Below are 21,374 nucleotides of genomic sequence, written 5' to 3'. Positions count from 1 at the left end.
GCAGTGCTGGTGACCAGAAACACGAGTGGCAGGCTGGCAAACACGAGCTAGGCAACGGGAATTTGAGGAAATGAACCTCAGGTTGAACGCAGCTCCTCACTCACGGTGTTCCCAACCCCTGCAGCACGGAGCCACTGGCTGTCGTACGGAGTGGCAAGAACATACACAGGAGCTGCGACTGTTCTTGGTAACACCCTTCCTCCTCCAAAACGTGTTTCAGAGCACAAACCTACCTCTGCCTCATGCCAGAGGGAGTGGGATTACCCTGGGCTGCTGGTTTGGTATCCACCTCTCAAGCTTTTGTGCTGGTTGCTCTGAGAGGTGAGTGATCACTGCTCTGACCTTGTCTGGCAACTCCTAAAAACCAAGCAACACCATGCAGAGATACGGAGACAGAATGAGAGAAAATGCTCCCCAGTAAGGAGCTGGAGAAGGCGGCCTTTGAATGAGCCTTTCGCACCCACGTCGGTAAGAACCTTTGTGATGAACTGGCCAAGCCCTCTGCTGACTTTTCTTCATGAAGCTCTGCTCTGGAAAGGTCTGTGATGCTGGCAGCTCACAGTGTCACCCTGCTGTCTGGCACACACCGGTTCCTCACTCAAGCATGGGCCTCAGGTAGATTTCATAAATACTGTAAGCAGAAATCCTGTTCTCAGTGGGAATATAGATGTCCTCTGTGACCTCCAACAAACCAGAGCTGTTTATCCTCTCAAGGTCCACACTTTGGGCAGCCAAAGCTCAAATTCTGTAGGCAAGAAACAAAACCCTGGCTCCATACTGCAGACAGGGCAGGAGGGAACCCATAAAGCTGACGGGGAAACTGGAACGGGTGTTTGCCTTGATTTTGGATATGACCAATGAACTCAGGTCAGAGGTACATCCTTGGCTCATTTGCTGCTCCGTACAGAAAGGCTTCCCAGCTCTCGGGCAGCTGACAGCCATCAAACCAACTCTCTCTGGCTTTTTCTGGGCGACGTTCTTATTCTCAGCATTTCATTTCTGCCCGCTGGTTATCTGTTGTTCTTCAAACCCACAGCTGGGGGAAGTGCCTGTGGAGATGGTGTTTTTCTTTCCAAATCAGCAAGTTGGGGTTTTTTTTTAATTCTTCACAGTTTGCAAGTTGTTTGTAGCCAAAACCCACATATCCCTGTTCGATTTGTTTTCCATCTACTCTAGCCTCACTCATAAGCTCAAAAAAAAAAAAAAAGAATTTAGATAATAAAACCGAAGTATTCTGCCACAGTTCATCATCTGGGCTGAAACACCTTCCCTTATGTTTGTTTGCCCATGGGAAGAGATGGTAAGTCAGAACCTCTGTGATCTTCCCAACTAGGGAGGCAGAAGTGGGAAGAAGAAGAAATACAGAGCAGCTTTTCAGCTGATACAAATCAGCACAGCTCCCTTGTTTTCAGCAGAGTTTTCCTGCTTTTGTCAGCTCAGGATCCACATCTGAGTTGGCTGAAGCGTGCTTATGATGAACCACTTAGGTAGTAATTCCACAGCAATCTAACCCGGCAATAGCACCTCAGGCTACGTATGGACGTAAGCACTCCCGAGAAAAAAGCAATTATCTCTGTATCTGCGTATCATTTTAATGCTCCTCAAATACACGTAACTTCATCAGCAGCCCTAACATGCCCAACAAAACCCAACCTAGTAAAGACACACAAACGTGGTGGCATCCTAGCGTGAGCAGTTCCTACTGCACACAGGAGCCCTGTCAAGTACTTTAGTCAAAGCATAGATCTTCAATAATACAAGCGATGGGGAACCCACCCATTATTGTCCTTCATTTCCATTCATGAATTGTCCAGGGGGAAAAAAAAAAATGTTCATTTGCAGCAGTTGCTGTTACCTCTTAAGTAGGGTGGAGGTCATCCAGCTGTTTCCAGGCAAGGGAAAAACCTGGAAGAGTAAGGAAGTAGTTCCTCAATGAGCCCTCACTGGAAAGCTGGGAGGGAACAGAAAGCGGAGAGGAGGACACTGCAAGGTGGGGAAAACAAAGAAATCCTTACATAGATACCTATTTTCAAAAAATATTTATTTAGAGTGTGTAGCATAACTGACCAGATAATTCAGTGGCTTTAAGAACAAAAAAAGGTTATTATATTGAATCCTACAAAATGAGTTCTGTGGAGTAAAGGAGATCTGTAGATCAAATCCAGAGCAGACTGGTAAATCTATGTAGTAAGCAGCTACAGAGGCAGCGTAGCATACACGGGCAGGAGGAGCTGAACAAAAATCCGAGGAATTAAATGGGACAGAAGAGTTTCTGCTGATTCTTATGGACTAAGATTTCATTTTCATTCCCTAACTGTTTCACAAGTATCTTGGCATGGTCAAAGTGCCATAGCAACCACAGATGCCCAGTGTCCAAGCATTAAACCAGGTGAAATAGTCAAAATAACGCATCAGTCTGCCGCCTGCGCTCACATACGTTACCTACAGCTCTTCAGCACTGGCATCTTGAGACTCTTTCCATGATAACATTAAAAAAACACGTTAAGGGTGTTGAATAGACAAAATTTTGAAGCACTATGACATGAATTTCTTTAGCCTGAATTGTGTTCCCCGTGACCTCAGCTTCCCTTTTTTCCTGAGTTTCTATCAGTAAAAAGTGGAGAAAGAGATGCATGTAAGTTCAAGAATGACAAATCTGACATTAACACAGGACATTCGTCCAGCCCCACTGTGACAACCTGTTGCCACTTCTTTCTGGGCTGCGGGTATTTATCCCCAGTACCTAGGGGTTTAGGTTCCGAATTCCTAGGTCTCATCGCTTTGGTTGGCCATGACAGTAACCCCCTGGAAGGGCCTTCCATGGCCTTCCTTCCTTCCCTACCCCAACTGCAATGTGAGGTAGTTATTCAGTTGTTTACTCAGCTGAGACTTCATCTTCACCTTCAGGACATGATTTTCTTCCATACTCTTCTGTACTCACCCAAATCCACCTCAACATTTTATGTTTGGATGTATTTATCTACCTTTTACCCTTCCTTTAAGACCCTAGTTTCACACTGATTTAAAACAACAGGTCCTGTAATTAGGTTGGATAACTGCAATCCAAAATTTTTCCTAGGCAAAACTCCAATAGAGTTAATTGGCTTCAGTGGGAGACGTGTCCGAGTAGGAAGGGCAAGATTTGGCCTCAACCAGACTATAAAATCCAGTTTAAAACTCAGTAGTTGTTTAGAGGCTCACTCCTGTGACAACATCATTCTTCATGTTTCCTTTCCTGAATTCCTTTCCTAGTCATGGCAGGAAAGCTTTTTGGCACCAAAATCAAATGATAATACCCTGGCCACCTCCCAAAACCCCGTTATGTCTTGTAGAAAACATCGTTGTCTCCACTGCTCTCAAAAGGAGCGTAAAGCCGCCGAGATGTCGGGTTTCTACATTTTGTTAGGAAAGGCCAGCTCTTTTCATGTAGGCAATAAACAGGCCCCGACGAGCAACTGTGACCCTGCCAAACTCACCAGTTGCTTTAGATGATGTAATAAGTACTTACACTTCCAATAAACCCACACTGCAGTATTTAAGGTATTCTCCACAGCTATGTAAGGAAGCACGCTGCTACACAACAACTACTGAGGGAATTCTGCCCGCTCAGCCCAAGCAGCACTACTTAACTACCCGCACTGATCCAGGAGTCCCACTCCACTACTGAACATTTCCCGTCCTCCCCAAAAGCTGTAGGCCATACTCCTTTCTCAGTGTAACTCTTTGTGTTAAAACATAAACATTCGGGGCATTATATGGTCCAAAATAGAAGCAAAAAGTTAAACACAGCCTAGTTCAACAGCCCGTATGCAGCTATTTTCACACTACCAGCCTCCATAACAAAGTACTCCTACAGTTCTGTGTAACTGCACAGAAACCACTTCCTTCTTCGTATCTGAGATCCCAAACATTTCCCATTCTTTCAAATGCTTCAGTCACTGAATTACAGCCCCTTTTTGCCAAGGACATCTTGAGAAAACAAGTCAGTCATACAGTGCTTCCCGTAGGTCACCAAGTTCCTGCCTGAGCAGCCTTAAGGGAAAAGGAACCTTTCCGCACCCAGAGCTCTGCACCACGGCTGTTCCAGCAGCGGTCCCTCTGGTCCCTCTCAAGCTACTGGATTTAGTTCACCAGATGATCTCAGCTACTGTGGAACCACATGGAGAGCTTCTCGCCTCTAAAACTTATGACACAAATCATTTATGACCTTGTGAGTTAATGCGTCTGGGAATGAGACTGGTACCACCCTGTTTGAAAGGCCCAGCTCCCCTTGGAAAGCCCCGGGACTGCAAACGCTGCTGCATTCTGGACTAGTGTTAGAACAAAAGCATGAACTTACGATAGAGGCACTTTGGGTAAGGGGAGCTGATAAAACATCCACTGTCCCTCCACTTCTTACAGCGTAAACAACGGTGCGTGGTCTGTCACCTACTGACATCCCAGTTTGGCTCTAGCTGATGTGGTTTCCTATTTTCAAAAAGAGCAGAGACGGAAACACAGATCCTGGTAGTTCACAGATCCTGAACACGCAGCCCTGACGACGTGACATTCCTCGCTAGCCCCAGGCTCCCCCAGTGCCCAGAGACACGCAGTGAGCACACAGGAACCACGAACCAGAATGTAGCAGATTGGTTCCTGGGAAGACAGTCAGGCAACGCTCCTGCGTGAGACAAGCTCATCCGCAGGGGACGGATGGGATTTATTTTTAATCCTTTGGATGGTAGATGTGTCAGGAGCAGGGGGTGTTGAGCAGTTTTGAAGACAAATAAGAAATGCAAACGAACCTGTGAGAAGACCCACTTTTCATTCACTACCTTCTCTCCCCACTGCACCTTCTGTTCTAACACTGGGCCAAGATGACTGAGATTAAAGACATTTGTGAAACCTGGAGCTCAATGGAGAGTTGGGGCTGCGTTTTGCTGAGCCACCTATCATACCGTGTATTTTGGAGAAAGACTCTATTTCTGCAGCAAAGTCAGCTCTTCAGGCAAATAATTTTAAATCCTCCATGTTAGCTTCCACTGGCCTCCTGGAAATGAAATCTAACTCACAAAAAACAGCCACCTTGATGAAGGTTTAAACTGAGAAGTAAAGGCTAAAATGTTCATCACTGTACACCACCAAATTTTTCCCACATTGAGTAATTTTGGTTCCTAATGGAGTTCACACTACCTACCGGCCACAACACATCTGTGAATTACACTGTTCGGGGAATTATAGCTTATATCAGATGGAAAAACGACATCAGAGTCCATGGGCCCTAAAGGATCTGATGCTCCTGAGCTTTGCCCTTCTTGAACACTGGCAGAGTGGCACAGTCAGTGTGGCCAAACACTGTGCGACAGCTCAGAAAGTGGGTCATTAACACATTTTGTCATGTTATGCAATTTTTCCCTCCCCTCTAAACTGGGCTTTTTTCCAGGTTCAGTAGCCGACAATAAATCAATCACAGTCTCTCATAAGCCTTTAAATTCTATCCTGTAGGTTGGGTGAAAACCAGAGCAGAAATCACTGCAGGAAGTGAGGCAGGAGGGAGCTAGTGGTGACTGCTGTTCAGGAGGTGTTTGCTTGACCCACAGCCATTCTTGCTGCCATTCTTTGTGGACTCCTCTTCGTTATCTGTAACAGAGTCTTCTTCCTCTTCATCGCTCCGGTCATCTTTCAGATCCTAGGGAGAAGAAAGCACCGTGAACATATCCTGTACTTGCTGTTTACTGTCAGGTAAGTTACCAGACTGCTCTTATCAGTGCAGGATAGACCTTCCAAAAAGGCCAGTGATTCCCAGACAAGCTGGTCATATTTTTTAATGTGAACTGGGTATCTGGACCTTTGCAATGATTTCGAAAAAACCCAGTCTATTAATTTCATTATTCAGGTGCCCCTATTTGTAACTGCAAAAATAAAAGATGGAGCACAAAATTTCCAGAACATGAGACACTCTCCCTTCTTGGAAATTCCCCATCATCCTCTGAAAACAAAACTCCCCTGTCCTTCATTTGCCTCAGGAAAAAGGTGCTAAAGGGAATAAAAGAAAGAGGAGTTTTAAGTACATTAGACATAACTGCCCCTAGAACACTCCCTCCCTACAAAATAGAGGCTGACTCTGGGGAGAAACCAGGTAACACCACTTTAATGTTGCAGAACCTAATGTTCTTTAGATAAAATTTCTCCCCCTGACCTTGGCCCAGTCGTTTGACCTTTTCTTGCTTGTTTCCGCTTTCCCTTGCAAAGCGTTACTAGTAATCCCTGGGCGCTGTGGGATTCATTAATAATTGTGAAGTGCAGGGAAGATGAAAAGAATATTGCCTAAAAGCTAAATGTGATGAATACACTGGCCCAAACACAGGAGTTGAGAGGCTGCCTGCTTCTGGCAGGTGCAAACCAAACAGGGACTAGCTGTGCAGCATCTCCTGGTATTAACTTCGCTTGAAGAGACTGACCGACCCTAAAACAATCTTACCTGCTTGATGGCATATACATCATGCCCACGTTTGCGTAGGGGAGGCCACGTCTCTATACAGCTATCCCCTATTTGTTGGGAGCATCATCCTCTAAGGGAATTGCCAGGGAGAAGGGGGTGGCTCCTCCATTAGCAAGGATGAAAGGAGGCCAGCAAGACGGTTTGCCCTTGTGAAAATCACAGCTCTATAGGAACAGCTTCTAAGATTTGGCAACCACGCTTCATCCACAGACAAACACAACACTTGCTAACAAACGTTTCCACCACACAGGGAAACATCGTTGTGTCTCCCCAGTATTTCACAGTGAAGATTAGGGAGAGGTAACAGAATTCTGTGCTATTTGTTGCGGCACATAAACTAGACCATTAATCTCTTATTTCTCAACTCCTACCACAACCCAAGACCCTCCAGTGCGTTCAGAAGTTTGGCTCAAAGAATCAAGGCTTTGGCATTAAAACCAAACACCTCTATTTCCCTTTCACAAAGAATCACAGAATAGCTCGGGTTGGAAGGGACCTTAAAGATCATCTAGTTCCAACCTCCCTGCCATGGGCAGGGACACCTTGCACTAGACCAGGTTGCTCCAAGCCTCCTCCAGACTGGCCTGGGTGTCCCAGTGCCTCCCCACCCTCTCCGGGAAGAATTCCTTCCTGATATCTAATCTATACCTCCCTGTTTTCAACTTAAACCCATTACCCCTTGTCCTGTCGCTACAGACCCTTGTAAAAAGTCCCCCCCAGCTTCCTTGTAGGCCCAAAGCGGCGCAGCAAGGCTACAAGAGCAGGACGGGCAGGCATGTTAGCCCTCGCGCAGACAATCTGCCCGTACAGCTACACCGGGACCGCTCCGCCATGGATACATCTGATCTCCGTGTCCTCTGTCCAGCCCTCAGCTCAAGAGGCACAGGCCCGCACATTCTTCCTGCCTCTGGAGGGACATGCCAAGGCCAGAGATGAGGCACAGAAAGGAGAAAGCAGTGCTGCTCCTGACTGTCCTGTACCTGCTCTCTGAGGGAACTAACGATTTCACTTTCTTCGCCAGATGTTCTGAGGTCTTTCTTAAGCACCAAATTCATATAGAGAAAATAAATGACTGCAATCTCATATCCCTTTATATAGTACACTTCTGGTAACGTGCATAGGACTAGGAAGAAAATTAAAGCCTAAACACCGTCTCATCAGAAACTATAAACTTCCTGGAGGTTTTCTTTTGCCTTTTCCCTAACAACATACAAAGGGTATCAAAACAAACAAATCTTACTGTAAATACTGTAAAATAAACTTGGCATGCCATCAGTTAGAGAAAAGGAAAGGCAGCCTTTCCCACACAATTTATGAGGTTCTGCCTCTTTCAGATCACCTCTCTCGCTCCTGGTAGTTTCGCGATTTGTATTTGCAGTCAAAGACAAATGTTGAGGGTGTGGGGGGGAGCTCGTTCATTTTTCACCACCAGAAACATTTCAGAAAAAGAAAAGCAAACTACACCCAAGTCCAGCGTCTGATGCAGAACGTGCCAGACTCACTCAAGTGCTCTCGTCTTCCTGAGCAGTCTCTGGCTGAGGCTGCAGATGTGGGAGGGAGAAGGGAAGAGGGCTCTTGTGCTCACTGTGAATAGAAACGAGTCAGTCAAGTTCCCGAGCGCGTGTTTCATCTCGAGTACCTCATTGTGGCCCGCAGAAGCTGCTGGTACTCAAGCATATGCTTAAGAATAGCTGGCACCCTGCTTCCCTTTGAGCGACAACTGATGCACAACATCAATTCCTGGTTCCTATAGGGATGAGCTGGCATTGCCAGCATGGAACTGGAAACCGATAGGATGCGCTTCCCAGTTTTAATGCTGTCAAGCTGGATGCTCTGATTAAAGGCACTATATGTAGTAATTAAAAAACATGTAAATGGGTTTTTCAGCACACTGGAAATCCCTGCATTTGAGATAATGTCTTACATATCCCAAAGCAGCAGAAATTAAATTTCTTTCTAGTCTGAAGCAATTTTTAGAGTACTACTTCTGAAATCCTTATATTAATTTTCAACAATGCTTCTAAATCAAATCTAAACTGTTATTATACTTTTATTCATGAACCTGCTTCTTGACCAAGTGCCTCTACAGATTCTTGCCTTGGAAGAGTCCGGCCGTTTTTGTCTAGCTTGCTTAAGTGACAGAACAGAACTTTAAATAGAAATAGCTTCATCTGTAACTAGAAAACCAAACCAACCTGCCTTTGCAAACTGTTTAACAGACCATCACAAATACATTAAGATATCATAAGGGAAGCTTGTGCCTCTTAACTCTGACCTTCTAAGCGTAACAATAAACGTAACATTTCTAGGATTTTCCCTGCTTTAATACCAAGATGTTTTCTCTGAGTCCCTCACATCATATATTATAGTTGTGTTTTCCAGCTCAAAGACTCTGCTCTTACTGTCCCTGAGCAACAAGAGATGAATATACCATCAGAAACACAAGAGCTGGCAAACTGTAAATACCACAGCTGAGGCCATCGTTAATCCTCAGGGCTTCGGTTTAATGGTATCAACTGCATTTATCGTACTTCAGATGGTTCAGGGTAACAGACAAACTGGATGTGTATATTTTATGTTCTGGATGACTAACCAATTTAATCTTTCTAAATGGATGAATGGTTTCAAGGTTTATGAGTAGCAACACTAATGCTATAAAGTCTGCAAGAGAGCCATTTGTAGTGGAGCCAAAGCCGCAAACTTTTATAATCTTTTTTCCTTTTGTTTAACCCTTCCACCTGCTGCTCAGTCTGCCTCTTTTAGTTAAATGAACCGTATTTGTTAAGGTAGTTTTGGCTTCTTGCATTTCACTGCTGTTAGGACATGTATCATTCAAGCCATTAGCACCACGTCTTATTACATGAACAGTAAAGGGCCTTCCAAGAGACTTCACCGAGGAGGACTTCTTGAAACTGAGATGAGCAAACTTCATAGGCCACTTCCCAGCCTCTGGTAAGCAGAAAAACACTGGTCAGATCACCATCTAAACTAACAGAGAATTTACTCCTAATTGGGCAAGTTTGTCTCTCAATAAAGCACTCGGAAATCACCTCCCTCTTGACAAGCTCTTGGCACTGCATTCGTTCTGCTCCAGCTGAGGAGAGCACTGGGAGAAGGGCACAGCCATGCTGGAATTGATACGGAAGTGTGGTTTTCCTGCTCCCATGCCGCTGATACGATCGGAAGCTCGCTGGTGGAGAAGTGGGACAGGGCACACAACACCCTCCTCTCCCGCTCCCCTTCACCGGGCACGCGGCATCTTTGTCCACAGGCAGACTGAGGCTGCAATGCAGCCACGGCTTCGTGTCTGCTACGCGGCAGTTGAAGTGGGAAGTGTAAGAGCAGAGGGCACGACAGTGCCCAGCAGCGTAAAAAAGGCAAAAATATATTGTAGCAATGTGGATCAATCCCATGAACAGTGAGGAAGCCTCAGCAACGTGCCTTCTGCTTTCTCCGAAGGGGAAGGGCACTTGCTAGCACAGACAGCGTCCGGTCAAAGTGGCTGTCGGCAGGTTGTAAAGTCGAGCTCCCAAAATGTAAGCTGTTCCATGGCATGCTCCGAAAGAGAGAGAGCCAGCGAGACAGCACGGGGGGAAAGAATCTGGCCAAGAGACGTCTGAGCAGATGTTTCTGAGGTGCAGGTCAGTTGCTACAGCAATTTTTTAATGAATGAGTTTCCAATCCAGCTTTTCCCTGAGAAAGGCACGTGCTTGCTGAGAGGCATGCAATGACCTCAGTTGGCATTATGAAGACAGCAGTGTCACGTCTACTTCACAAAACCATGGTGTCATCTTGGGAGCTCACTGGTAGGGGAATGTTCGTTTGAGAGGGTGACACAAGCTTGCTGCGCCTCACCACAAGCCGAAGTAGGCAAGATCAGTCCGTACCAGTTCAAGCTCTTTCTCACCAGTCCTTGTGTGGGGTTGGAGATGTACTGGGCCTACCTCATCTGGCAGGATCAACACCGACTCAAGGTTTCTCAGCAGCATGAGGAGATTTCAACTTTGCCCCTGTCTGGACAAGACTAAACCCAATTAATTTGGGAAGCTGAGCTCACTCCTCCTAGAGGAGGAGGACACTGACAGGGAAGATGCAGCCAGCATAGCCGCAGCTCCCCTTTACTGCAGACGCTTTGCTGTTCCCAGGAGCCTGCCGCTCCAGGCTTTGCTGACTTTTCACTCGCTTCGTCTCACTGGCTACAGTTAAAGTCACACAGGGATCAAAATTGAAGCTGCTGTTTGTATCTACTGACAAACTCCCTCTCAACTACATCATTTTCAGTGTAGTAAGATCTGCCACCAAACTAAAATCAGCTCAGAGTAAAAACTTAAAAGTTCCAACTCCTACAAGATTTGTGTAACTGAACAGAAACACTAATTAAAATGGAGTCATAAATAAATAACGAGCAGTCACTAAATCCTAAGTCTTTTACTAGATCGTTCATTTATTTCTTGAGAGAGTGACGTGGAGGAACCTCACCAGGAACAGCAATGACCTCATCCTTTGCTTATTGCATGAACCAAAAAGTTTAGCTGCAGATATGCACTGACACTTGAAAGACTCTTACTGAATCAACGGTCACAGTCAAAGGACAATTACACTGTTTCAAGGGATATTTTTAGCTCTGTAACTAGATTTTTTTAAAAAAATGTTACTGCTTTTAAAGGGCAATTAGAGGACATCAATACTAGATTTCTGTATCTTTAAATGCCAGGAAATTTGAATGTGTTCAATAAATCTCAATTCTAGCCCTTCACTTCAGCATTATCTGCACATTCCATCACTGTAACTTTTCCACAGAAAACAATGAAGTTGTGACAAAAATCGTAACATGAACGCCAGCTTCTGCCCCGATAGCATCAGCCAGAATCCAGAATCGCACATGCTAATACACCAGGTATTAGGACAAGGGGTAATGGCTTTAAACTGAAAGAGGGTGGATTTAGATTAAAGAAGGAATTCTTCCCAGAGAGGCACTGGAACAGGTTCCCAGAGAAGCTGTGGATGCCCCATCCCTGGAAGTGTCCAAGGCCAGGCTGGATGAGGCTTGGAGCAACCTGGTCTAGTGGAAGGTGTCCCTGCCCATGCCAGGGGGTTGGAACTAGATGATCTTTAAGGTCCCTTCCAAACTTACACCATTCCCTCACTCTCCATAGAGACAGCACAGTCCCCAGAGGATCCGATGGCTACATCACCCTGAGCACGTTCATACTATTAGAACTGCATCTGTTTGGGAGTACAACGTTGTAGCTTCCAGCATAATCCCCATTGACTTGGTGTATCACAGCTTAGTCTGTTCATTCTGCAGACAACACAGACCTCCTACTGCAATGCAGGCCATCAGTCAGCTCATAGACTGACCCTAAGAATGACCCTGCACCCGAGATAAGCCAGGCCGTATGCTCACACAGGAACATGCTATTGTAATTAACGGGTGCCACAGAAAACACATTTCTTCCATTTTTTCGTCTATTTACAACTGCACAGTTCTGTACAATCACTGAGCCCCCAGGTAGCTGCTTGGTTCTCAGAAACACAGAGAAAGCTAGGTCTCTCTCATGAAGGCATGAGGGCTCAAGGAAATACATTTTAGCCTTTTACGTAAGCATAATTTACATCCACAGAGTTACTGGAGCTCTTCTACCAGGTACAGATATATAAGGTAGATATATAGGGCAATTTGCAGCTGATTCTGGAATTTTAATTATGGTTTCTTTTTATTTGGTGAAATTCAGATTTTTGGATTTTCAAATATTTATTTTTATCCTTTAGTCAAATTTTCCTGACACTTAAATATCTCTTACATTAAAATCAAAATGTCCTAAATCTTATACCTTAATTCTACCTTAAGAATAGTTTCTTTTAAATATCTACAAACATATTGACTAGATCTTGATTTTTCAATGTAAAGACAATAAATTCCACAGCACCTGCACATATGGAAACAGCTTGCAGTACAAAGATGAAAGTTATTAGTCAGATCAGCAACCACTGACTCAAATAAAAGAGATAATAAACAAGAGAGATAATAAAAAGTCAGTCCAAACAGATAGAAGGGGGTACGTTTCTAACAAACACTGCTATAAAGTTGATGAATCTCCGAGTTCAACATGTTTAATTCAACATTAATAATTCAACTCAGCTGACACATGACTTAATACATCTTTACGTTCCTGTGGAGACTAAGCAATATACATTTGGATTCAAGCAAACTGTTCTATGTTTCCAGCCTGGAAGATTTTATTGGAAAAGATATTTCCCTTTTCAGCTTATACACACTAGGCAACACAAATAAAGTTGATATTCAGTGGAAGATGTGCTGTTGGACTCTGCTTTTTGCAGTTTTTAAATGAAGATGCAGACTGCCTAGATTAATTGTATGGGGCATCTTGTGGCCAAAACTCCTCTTATTTAATCTCTCTCTCCTATGAATACACGTTCTCCAAGCTTTCTAATGGGAGTTTGCAGAAGGAACTCAAAAATGACATGTGAAAAACAAATTAAAAGTCACACTAATTCTAGAAATATTGAAAAGAATAGCCTTATAAAACTAGATGTTACTATTAGAAAATGTCCCTGATTTTGATTGAAGGAGTAAATTTAACCTCAAAAAAATATCACTTGCATTGTCACTCAGCGTAACACACCTGTGATGGGAACTATAATACCCTGACTGTTCAGAAGAAATAAATCATTGTTTACAGTTAATCAGGTACTCTGTGGTTTCAATAAAGTCTGCTAGCTGTGTTATTGAAATCCACTAACTAAACCTTGCACTCGAGTCTATGCGGCTTTACGATAATGTCAAAAGCCCAGGAGGTACCGAGTGAGTCATAATGTCCCACTGCTTTTTGAATTATTCCAATTTTAAATCCACAGTTGGCAAAGAAACAAAGAACAACATAATAGGCATTTGATGCTGTTCTGTATAGTGAACTTTTTTTACCCTAGGCCAGAACTTGCATTAAGCCAAGGAGTTTGATGGTATGAACTTTTATCAGAACATGCACTTTTAGTCCTTATAAATGCCTTTTTAGGTACAAAAGAGCTGAGCAGACACTCACACTTTTCTCACTTGGGGAGGTACGCTACTGTGCTTCAGAGGAATGTTTTGAACCAGCACAGCTGCTAGAGAACACTCCTCCCGAAGTCTTGTAGCACTATTTAACTAACCTGAAACCACCAAGTATACAACTGTGTAAATGTAACGTGTCCAATGAGGTGCTCATTTCTCTACTTCCATTGTTAGGAGGCATTTCATTCCTGTGTTATGTATCTAAAGGCTAGCCCTGTACTTAAACATTATTGAATATTATCCTTGTACTTAAATACTACCAAATTACCAAATTTTTGAGTCACATAACTAACAAGCCATGCCTTTCCATTTGACATTCATATTACAATACCCAACATCGTTTCAATACCGTATTCCTAAACATCCTGATACCCAGGCTGGATATAGGACACTGTAAGGAGGCACCTAAGGAACAAAGGTTCTTAAATCGCATTAGAAGTCCCTGGGACTTGTGTGCTCATGTCACCTGAGGGATATTTACTTCCCTGAAGTTCAGCATTCTGAAAGTCAGGTATCTACTCAGAGACTGTTATCTCGGACTGCTCTATAACCACGGGAACGAGAAATGGGTCTCCCCAGAGGGTGACCTGCCCCAGCACTGCTGGGGTGACCACACTGGACACACAGAATTCCTATCTGGAGATGTCTCTCCACTGGTTGCAGAGGGATCCTTGACCTTGAGCTAGGCACAGCTTAAGTTAGGGGAGCCAAATCCCACACTCACACGCCTCCCACCCACCTCTACCTGATCAGACTGATCAGGTTGGTTTGTTTGCTTTTTGATGATGTGAACTTTGCGGTGCGCTGTGCCTGGTCAGAAGTCATTAGAACTGTGTTACAGAGGAGAGACTGCTCCTTTCAAGATTTCCTCCCTTCTTCTTGTGTAATAAGGATTATGGAGCATTGCCAGATGCCCGCCCCAAGGGAAACATATTTTCTTTAAATACAAGATAGGACAATTTCCTTTCTCAATTGATATTAATCTATCATTAACTCCCTTTTTTCAACTTTTTAAATCACTTCAGCAGCTTGCAGTACTGTGAACCCTCTGAACGCGTGAGAATTACCTCGTAACCAAGTCACAATTCCAACCTCTGCAGTATATATTAAAAAGAGTAAATGAAGGCATCAAAAATTCTGTGGAAGTCCTGGGGTTTGCTCTGCAAACCGATTTTTGGCAATTGGAAAAATGAATACATATGCACACTACTTTATATATAGCTTTTACATAGATGCATAGATATAAATCCAGCAACAAATGGAACGTTTCATAAATATCCTGCTAGAAAATTAAAAGATATGAGCAGTTAACAAGGGAAGCCAGAAAACCTGTCAGCAAACGCCCTTCTGTGAACAGCAAGGTAAATCAATTAATTTTGAAGCAAAAACTTTACCAACATTTGTCTCCTATCTGAATTAGGAACTTTCACATAAAAAGTATCATTTAGATCAGGGATTTACTAAAAGTAGAGCTGCCTTGTGCCAGACGTACATGCAGAGCGAGGGGTGGGGGTGCTTGTTTGGCCAGATCCATTGCTGGTGAAACGAACACAAACCCACTGGCTCCAAGCAGAGCTGCGCTCAGTTATACCAGCTGAGAACCTGGCGCGGTATCAGCACCACAGGCTCCTGCTGCACTGGCCAGGGCAGGGAGCTTTGCTTCCAAAAAGACATATCATAGAATCACAGAATGGTTTGGGTTGGAAGGGACCTTAAAGATCATCCAGTTCCAACCCCCCTGCCATGGGCAGGGACACCTTCCACTAGACCAGGTTGCTCCAAGCCTCATCCAGCCTGGCCTTGGACACTTCCAGGGATGGGGCATCCACAGCTTCTCTGGGCAACCTGTTCCAGTGCCTCACCACCCTCTCCGAGAAGAATTTCTTCCTGATATCTAATCTAAACCTCCCCGCTTTCAATTTAAACCCGTTCCCCCTTGTCCTGTCACTACAGGCCCTTGTAAAAAGTCCTCTCCCAGCATCCTTGTAGCCCCTTCAGGTACTGGAAGGCTGCAATGAGGTTCTGAAAATATAGTTCTGATGTGCTATTCTTAGAGGCAGTGGTCATCTGCAGCCCCTACCAAAGTCAAATTCAGCAACTCTGGAAACAGTAGACTTTATTGCAGCATGCACGAGACCTGCACAGCCCCGTTTATGGCCCAGCTAACGTAAGAGGGGCAGAGGGAGCATCTACACACCCCAAGTGTTGGACTATGGCCAGAGGACTGAGCCTGCGCTTGCAGTCTTGTGTGTGCATAACAGGGCTGTGGAAGGGTACTTTGCCCTAACGCTCCCACCCCAGCATATGTCCACAAGCCCATCTATTCCAATCTAATGCCTGGAAAATTTTCTTCTTCAGCCTCTCATTAGTTCATTCCTCCAGAATGGTCACAATGGTTGTCAAGTTTTCTAAAATTTACCTGATTTTTAAATAAAATTCAAGTGAACGGTGGTGTAGAATTATGGACATTCTAAGTACAGTTTGTCAAAATAAAATAAAATCTAAAAACCATCAAAATTCCAGCAAAGAATGTGGTTGCTGTTTTGAAATCTGAGGTATAACCCACCTCCCTGGAAGCCACTGCTCAGCTGCTGACCCCTTTCATAATCTGGATAAAAAGAAGAGACGTAAATAGCAATATGCCTTGTAACGCTCGGATTGGCACGTAACATCTGTGCAGTCAAGATCTGGAGACTCTTCCTCTTTGAAAGACTCTGCTGGCCTACACACTTTGACAATATGCATTACTGAGGCAGCCGTGACTCACGATGCCCAGTAAGGGCAGGGATCCAGAGCTCCCCAGCGTGCACGCAGCGACTGTGCTCCTCTTTGCCTATCATGGTACATACCCGCCAGCAAACCGCTCACTCTCTTACGCTTTCTTCTGCCTGCCTCTCACCCCTCCTCCCCCCGACGAATTTGGCAGCATAAAGTGAGACATGTAGCCAGGCTTTGGGCTCAACTAGATTGCTGTAGCAGAATGGGAAATATGCAGATGAAAGAAAGTCATAACAGGAAGTAATTTCCCTTTACTAGGGCATGAGCCTTCACGCTGCTGACCTGGCTGGCTTGCTCCCATCTCCAGGCTATTAAAAACCTCATGTCCCAAAAGCAATAATTTGAATCAACTGGGAAGGTTCCCAGATAGACTGGTTTTCATCTCTAAGAGGGAAAACTTTCATCTGTCCTATTTTGTTCCCCTAATAAGCTATCCTCATGAGAAAACCTGCTGTAAATATTTATCTGTTGAGAACCAACAAAGCCAACTTCTCCGTGGGCCATTTTCCTTTAAAATGGGGAAAGTGCAAACCCTACTAATCTAGTTCAATCTGACTTATGTTTGTGTTAAACGTTCAGAGAATTCAAATGCCAAAGCAGCACATCAGCGTGTCCCGGTCCTTCCCAGTCTAGAAAGTAACCACAGAATCTCCAGTGAAAGCTTTTCCACAACTTCTGAGCTCCGCAGAGTCATGAAATTGTAACTAACGAGATTATCATTATCCTCTGAGATATATTACTGCTTTTAAAATGACTACATGGAATAAAGGCAAACACACTTCTCTGGTCTGTTTTATCAGCACCCTGATGGCCACTGGCGCAGTTACAGGCTTAAAGCACACAAGTAAAAGGAAACAACACTATGTGCCTCTGGTTTAGGAAACTAAACCCTGTCCTCTGTTTAACTCCTGTGGAATGACACTTTTCTGAAATGAATGACTTCTCACTGCGTGTGTTAATTCTCATTACATTTCACTTTCTCATTATAAATGTCCTGAAAATAGATTTTTTTACTACTTCAGAAAGAAGAAAAAAAAAAAAACAGCTGAAAGTCTGACTTTTTAGGAGTCCAATAAACTGCTGTGCATGCCAAAACCAAATATACATTTCATTTCATGCTTCATTCTCACATCCCAGTAATTGCAAGGTGTGTGGAAGCGCAGCACTGTTGTGCATGACCAGGGTCATGCGATGACCCTTCGCAGCTCAAGTTAAAAGTCAGAGTTTATTAGCTGGGAGCAATCAGGCTGAGCTCACCTATGGCGTGTCTAGAGCGCACCGAGCAGCACACGGGATCCGATTCTATTTGCCACAAAAGAGATTAAATGGCCTCTTTAAAGACCATTCTACTTTCACGTTACATAAAGCTTTTTTTCTCTCTGTAGTTTTAAAAATAAGATTTCTGTTCAGGCTTAAATATCTCAAGGTACTGCACAGTTCAGCGAGAAAGTGAGTGCTGCCTCCGCTGTCAGAGCGGCTGAGTGTTCGCAGTCACAGCACCCCTGGATGAACAGAGCCTGAGGAGTGACGATTAATAAAGGCAATTCAGCGAGAAAGTGAGTGCTGCCTCTGCTGTCACAGCACCCCTGGGTGAACAGAGCCTGAGGACTGACGATTAATAAAGGCAGACCAGTAGATTTTAACCACTGTGGGTACATGGTCTTATTCTAAAGGACAGAGATCTGATTCTAAAGGTAACTAAGGAAAGCAAAGCAAGTCCTAGGGGCTTACATTTATCATACAGAAGTATGTACTTCCATAGGAAAATGTTTAAGGACCTGCAAACCAAAAAAACCCCATTGCTTTAAACAACATGCTGTGGGCCTGTTTCACTCACAAGGATATTCTCCCCCGCGTTCTGCACTGAAATTCCATACTCCCAGGACCCATGTGCTTACAAAATAAATACAAGATTCAAATGGATTATTAAAAATAAAAGTTCTGTTTGACGCAAACAGATGAAGTACAGAAAAGAGGAAATATAATAAAAGGATCCCAGGGAAGGAAAGTCTGAATAACCTCAGACTAAACTCAGCTAAAGGCATCAGTCAGGAGCAGGCAGTATGGCCTTTGGGAACCATTAAAAAACTTCTACAAAGGGTTGCAGCAGGTCTCTAAAGAGATAAATTTGCAAAAAGATAGGTAGAAAGAAACATAGGCCAGCACCTCTTCAGGTGTAAATACGCATTATTCTTCAATATAAGTAGTGAGGGCATGTTTTATAGGAGCATATTCCGTCCATGTCCAAAGGACTTTCACTCCTTGGCTACACATTAATATTAAAGCACGTCAAGTATTTTAGTCCACGGACACACTTTTAGGGATACAGTTTTAGCAGTATATAGTCTTTTGACACAGAAAAGGGAGTAACTGCTTTAAGAAGCCTTTATACCGCTAACCAGTTTCCATGGCAAGAACTCTGCTGGCATCCCAGCATCAGCACATGAGAAAGAGTGAAGCAAAGAAGGTCAGCACGAACTGGCAGAGATTTTTCAGTGCGAGAGCAATCCTCAGACAGAACAAAATGCTGACGTAGAAGAAAGACTGCTGGAAACAGCAGAAGCTTCACAACAAGTACTTCAGGGCTCTCATTTCAAACCCAAAATAGTATTTTCTTATCATTTTCAGCTACCCGTACCCTGTCATCATTCTTTGAACACTAACTCTCACTGTTCCCTTGGAATTTGGACCAAATAAGGATGAACAAACCATGGACAAGGATACACCCGACCAAATTCTTTAATTGCTGAGTACAACATACAAAAGGAACATTGTAGATACACCAGCAAATTATTTTAAAGACTGACAAGTCCAAAAGCCTGCTTTACAGTGTTGCAGAGGCTTTTCTGCTTCAGGAAGAGGAAAGAACCAGAGTAAACCAAATAAAACCGCAGCTGACGCCTCCTAAATAATAGTGCTCATTACTAAGAAGCTCATTCCCTTACTTGAAGGCAGTCTGATGGTGACAAAACAGTTAAAAGAGCAAGAAAACATATTCCTGGTCACATTAGAGTCCATTAAAAAGCTGCCATTACCTTCTGCCATTGATGGACTTTGCATCAGCCCCAACTATCTGAATCATGTGGACATCATGCCCATTTCCTACAACTTACAGATATTTCTCGAGATTTAACGTACTGCAGTCTCAAAACCTTAATTCAGTGTGTAATGGCTTTAACATATATTTTACATCTTAATTTGCCATAATAATGTGGCTATAAGCTGCTGTCATTCACTCCCTTTTTCTGACCTTGGAAATAAAATGTTTAATCTCCACGGGATTTTCCTGGAGAGATATTTTAAATCAGTGCATATGTACATACTTCTCTATATGTTTTTTCGATTTTCCTAAAATATTCTCATATGGGCAGACATGATGACTAGACATGTTTCAGTGGTGCTTGCAACTTGATACAAGTGGGTAATTTAACCATGTAATTGAACAATATTACAGAAACACACGGAGTTTCCTAGCAACAAAAGGCCTTGGCCATCAAGATGGCAGCCAGCAGCTAACATTGCAATTGCCTGACCTAACCTGAAAGAAATTACCCCGAAGAACGTCCTTCTTCCTCTCAGAGCAGAACTAATCTAAGATACACGGCTACCGGTCTGACCTTGAAGGGCTTTTCTTACTCATGTACGCCTTACTCATACACAGGGTCACTAAATGTCAGATGAGATAAGTCATTTGGGTTCCTTTTTGGGTAGTTTTGTATTTTTCAGAAATAAGAACCACCTTGGCTTTGAAAGATGTAATACTCCTGTCCCCTCAAGTTTACTCCCATAGAATATGAAAAGATTCTTAACGCAAAGCAGCCGAGTACAGCTCAGCTTGTTGATGCAGAGCTTCCCCGTTGGTAGGGCATCTCTGGAAGACCGGACCAGGGGAAAGGTGACACAAGCCCGGTGAGCCTGGAGACCAGTGCTGCTCTGTGCTGCCAGCCCCGGTGCCACAGACTCCCATGCCTGAGAAAATAGGACGCAGAGGGACAGAGCAAGCTCATCTCCTGCCTTCTTTCCTTTTTTCTCATTTTATTCATCTCCGGCTGCAGTCTTTGGGAGGAGGGATATTGCAAGATTTATAGTCCAAGTTCTTTTTTGCTGAAGCAAGTCAGTCAGCTAAGGAGCTATCCCAGAGGACTGAGGATAACAGTCTCCTTTATTAGTGCAGAGAGGAGGTGACATCTGAGATGAAGAGCTTCTGACCAGCCAGTCTCACACAAAAGCTCTCTCTTCCCTAAGAGGAAGAGTAAAGCATGGAGGAAGTTACCAACTCACAAGACTGCAGCACTTGATATCATTTCTGTACTCATTCCTGCCTTTAACAAAGCCTCCTGCCACGGTCTGGAGATAAGGGTATTGAATCCAGACCCACAGCTCTAAGCAAGATGGGACACAGCTCTGTGTGACCCTTTGAATAACAGCAGAGGACTTGGTGGGTACATGACATCCTGGAGACTTGGGTCCTCCTGTTACATTCACCACCGAGTCCCATCTTTTATGTGTGACCCAGAGAAACCCTTTAACCTGTCCTTCCACGAGGGACCACAGCACTTCCCACCGAGAGTACCATCCAAGCCCGCTTTCAGACAGCGCGATGACATGGTCCAGAAGGACGCGGTCCGGGGAGTCACATGCCCCTGGATGGATGCCTGGAGCTGTTAACTGCTGCACTGCAGTGCTTTTCACCGGTGACCCCAAAATCCCAGGGTGGCCCAAGGCACAGAGGGCACTGAAAAAATTCCTTACACCCTTGCTACGCTCAGAGCTTACTTCAGTTAAACAACAACACCAGTCCCTATTCCCAGTTACATCATGACTTCATTTTTTCGTAACTATTGCTTCAAGAAAAATGTCAAAAATTGCCTGTTTTCTGAATGAAAACTACAAAGTCTTGGGCAGAGAAACAAACCCCTTCTAATACAAGGATGATGGTTTACTGGTATTTCACTAAAATAGCAACAGCTAGTTGTGTGGAGTATGTCTGTAACAACTATGTTGGTATAAAAACGCTGCCTTGCAAACACCATTCTTTTC

The 21,374-nt window shown here is 44.0% G+C and overlaps 1 protein-coding gene across 1 annotated transcript in view; it reads right to left on the bottom strand.

Moving 5' to 3' along the window:
* Positions 1-5,536: 5,536 nt before the first annotated feature.
* CERS3 (ceramide synthase 3) overlaps positions 5,537-21,374 on the bottom strand; it is a 31,844-nt gene continuing 16,006 nt past the window's right edge. The window contains exon 10 of the mRNA XM_010160669.1: positions 5,537-5,668. Coding sequence (XP_010158971.1) covers positions 5,537-5,668 — 132 coding nt within the window. The remainder of the gene's footprint in view (positions 5,669-21,374) is intronic.

The sequence above is a fragment of the Eurypyga helias genome, unplaced genomic scaffold (genome assembly GCF_000690775.1).
Source record: "Eurypyga helias isolate BGI_N326 unplaced genomic scaffold, ASM69077v1 scaffold11191, whole genome shotgun sequence".
NCBI classification, from domain to species: domain Eukaryota; kingdom Metazoa; phylum Chordata; class Aves; order Eurypygiformes; family Eurypygidae; genus Eurypyga; species Eurypyga helias.
This window is presented reverse-complemented; position numbering and strand designations above follow the sequence as displayed.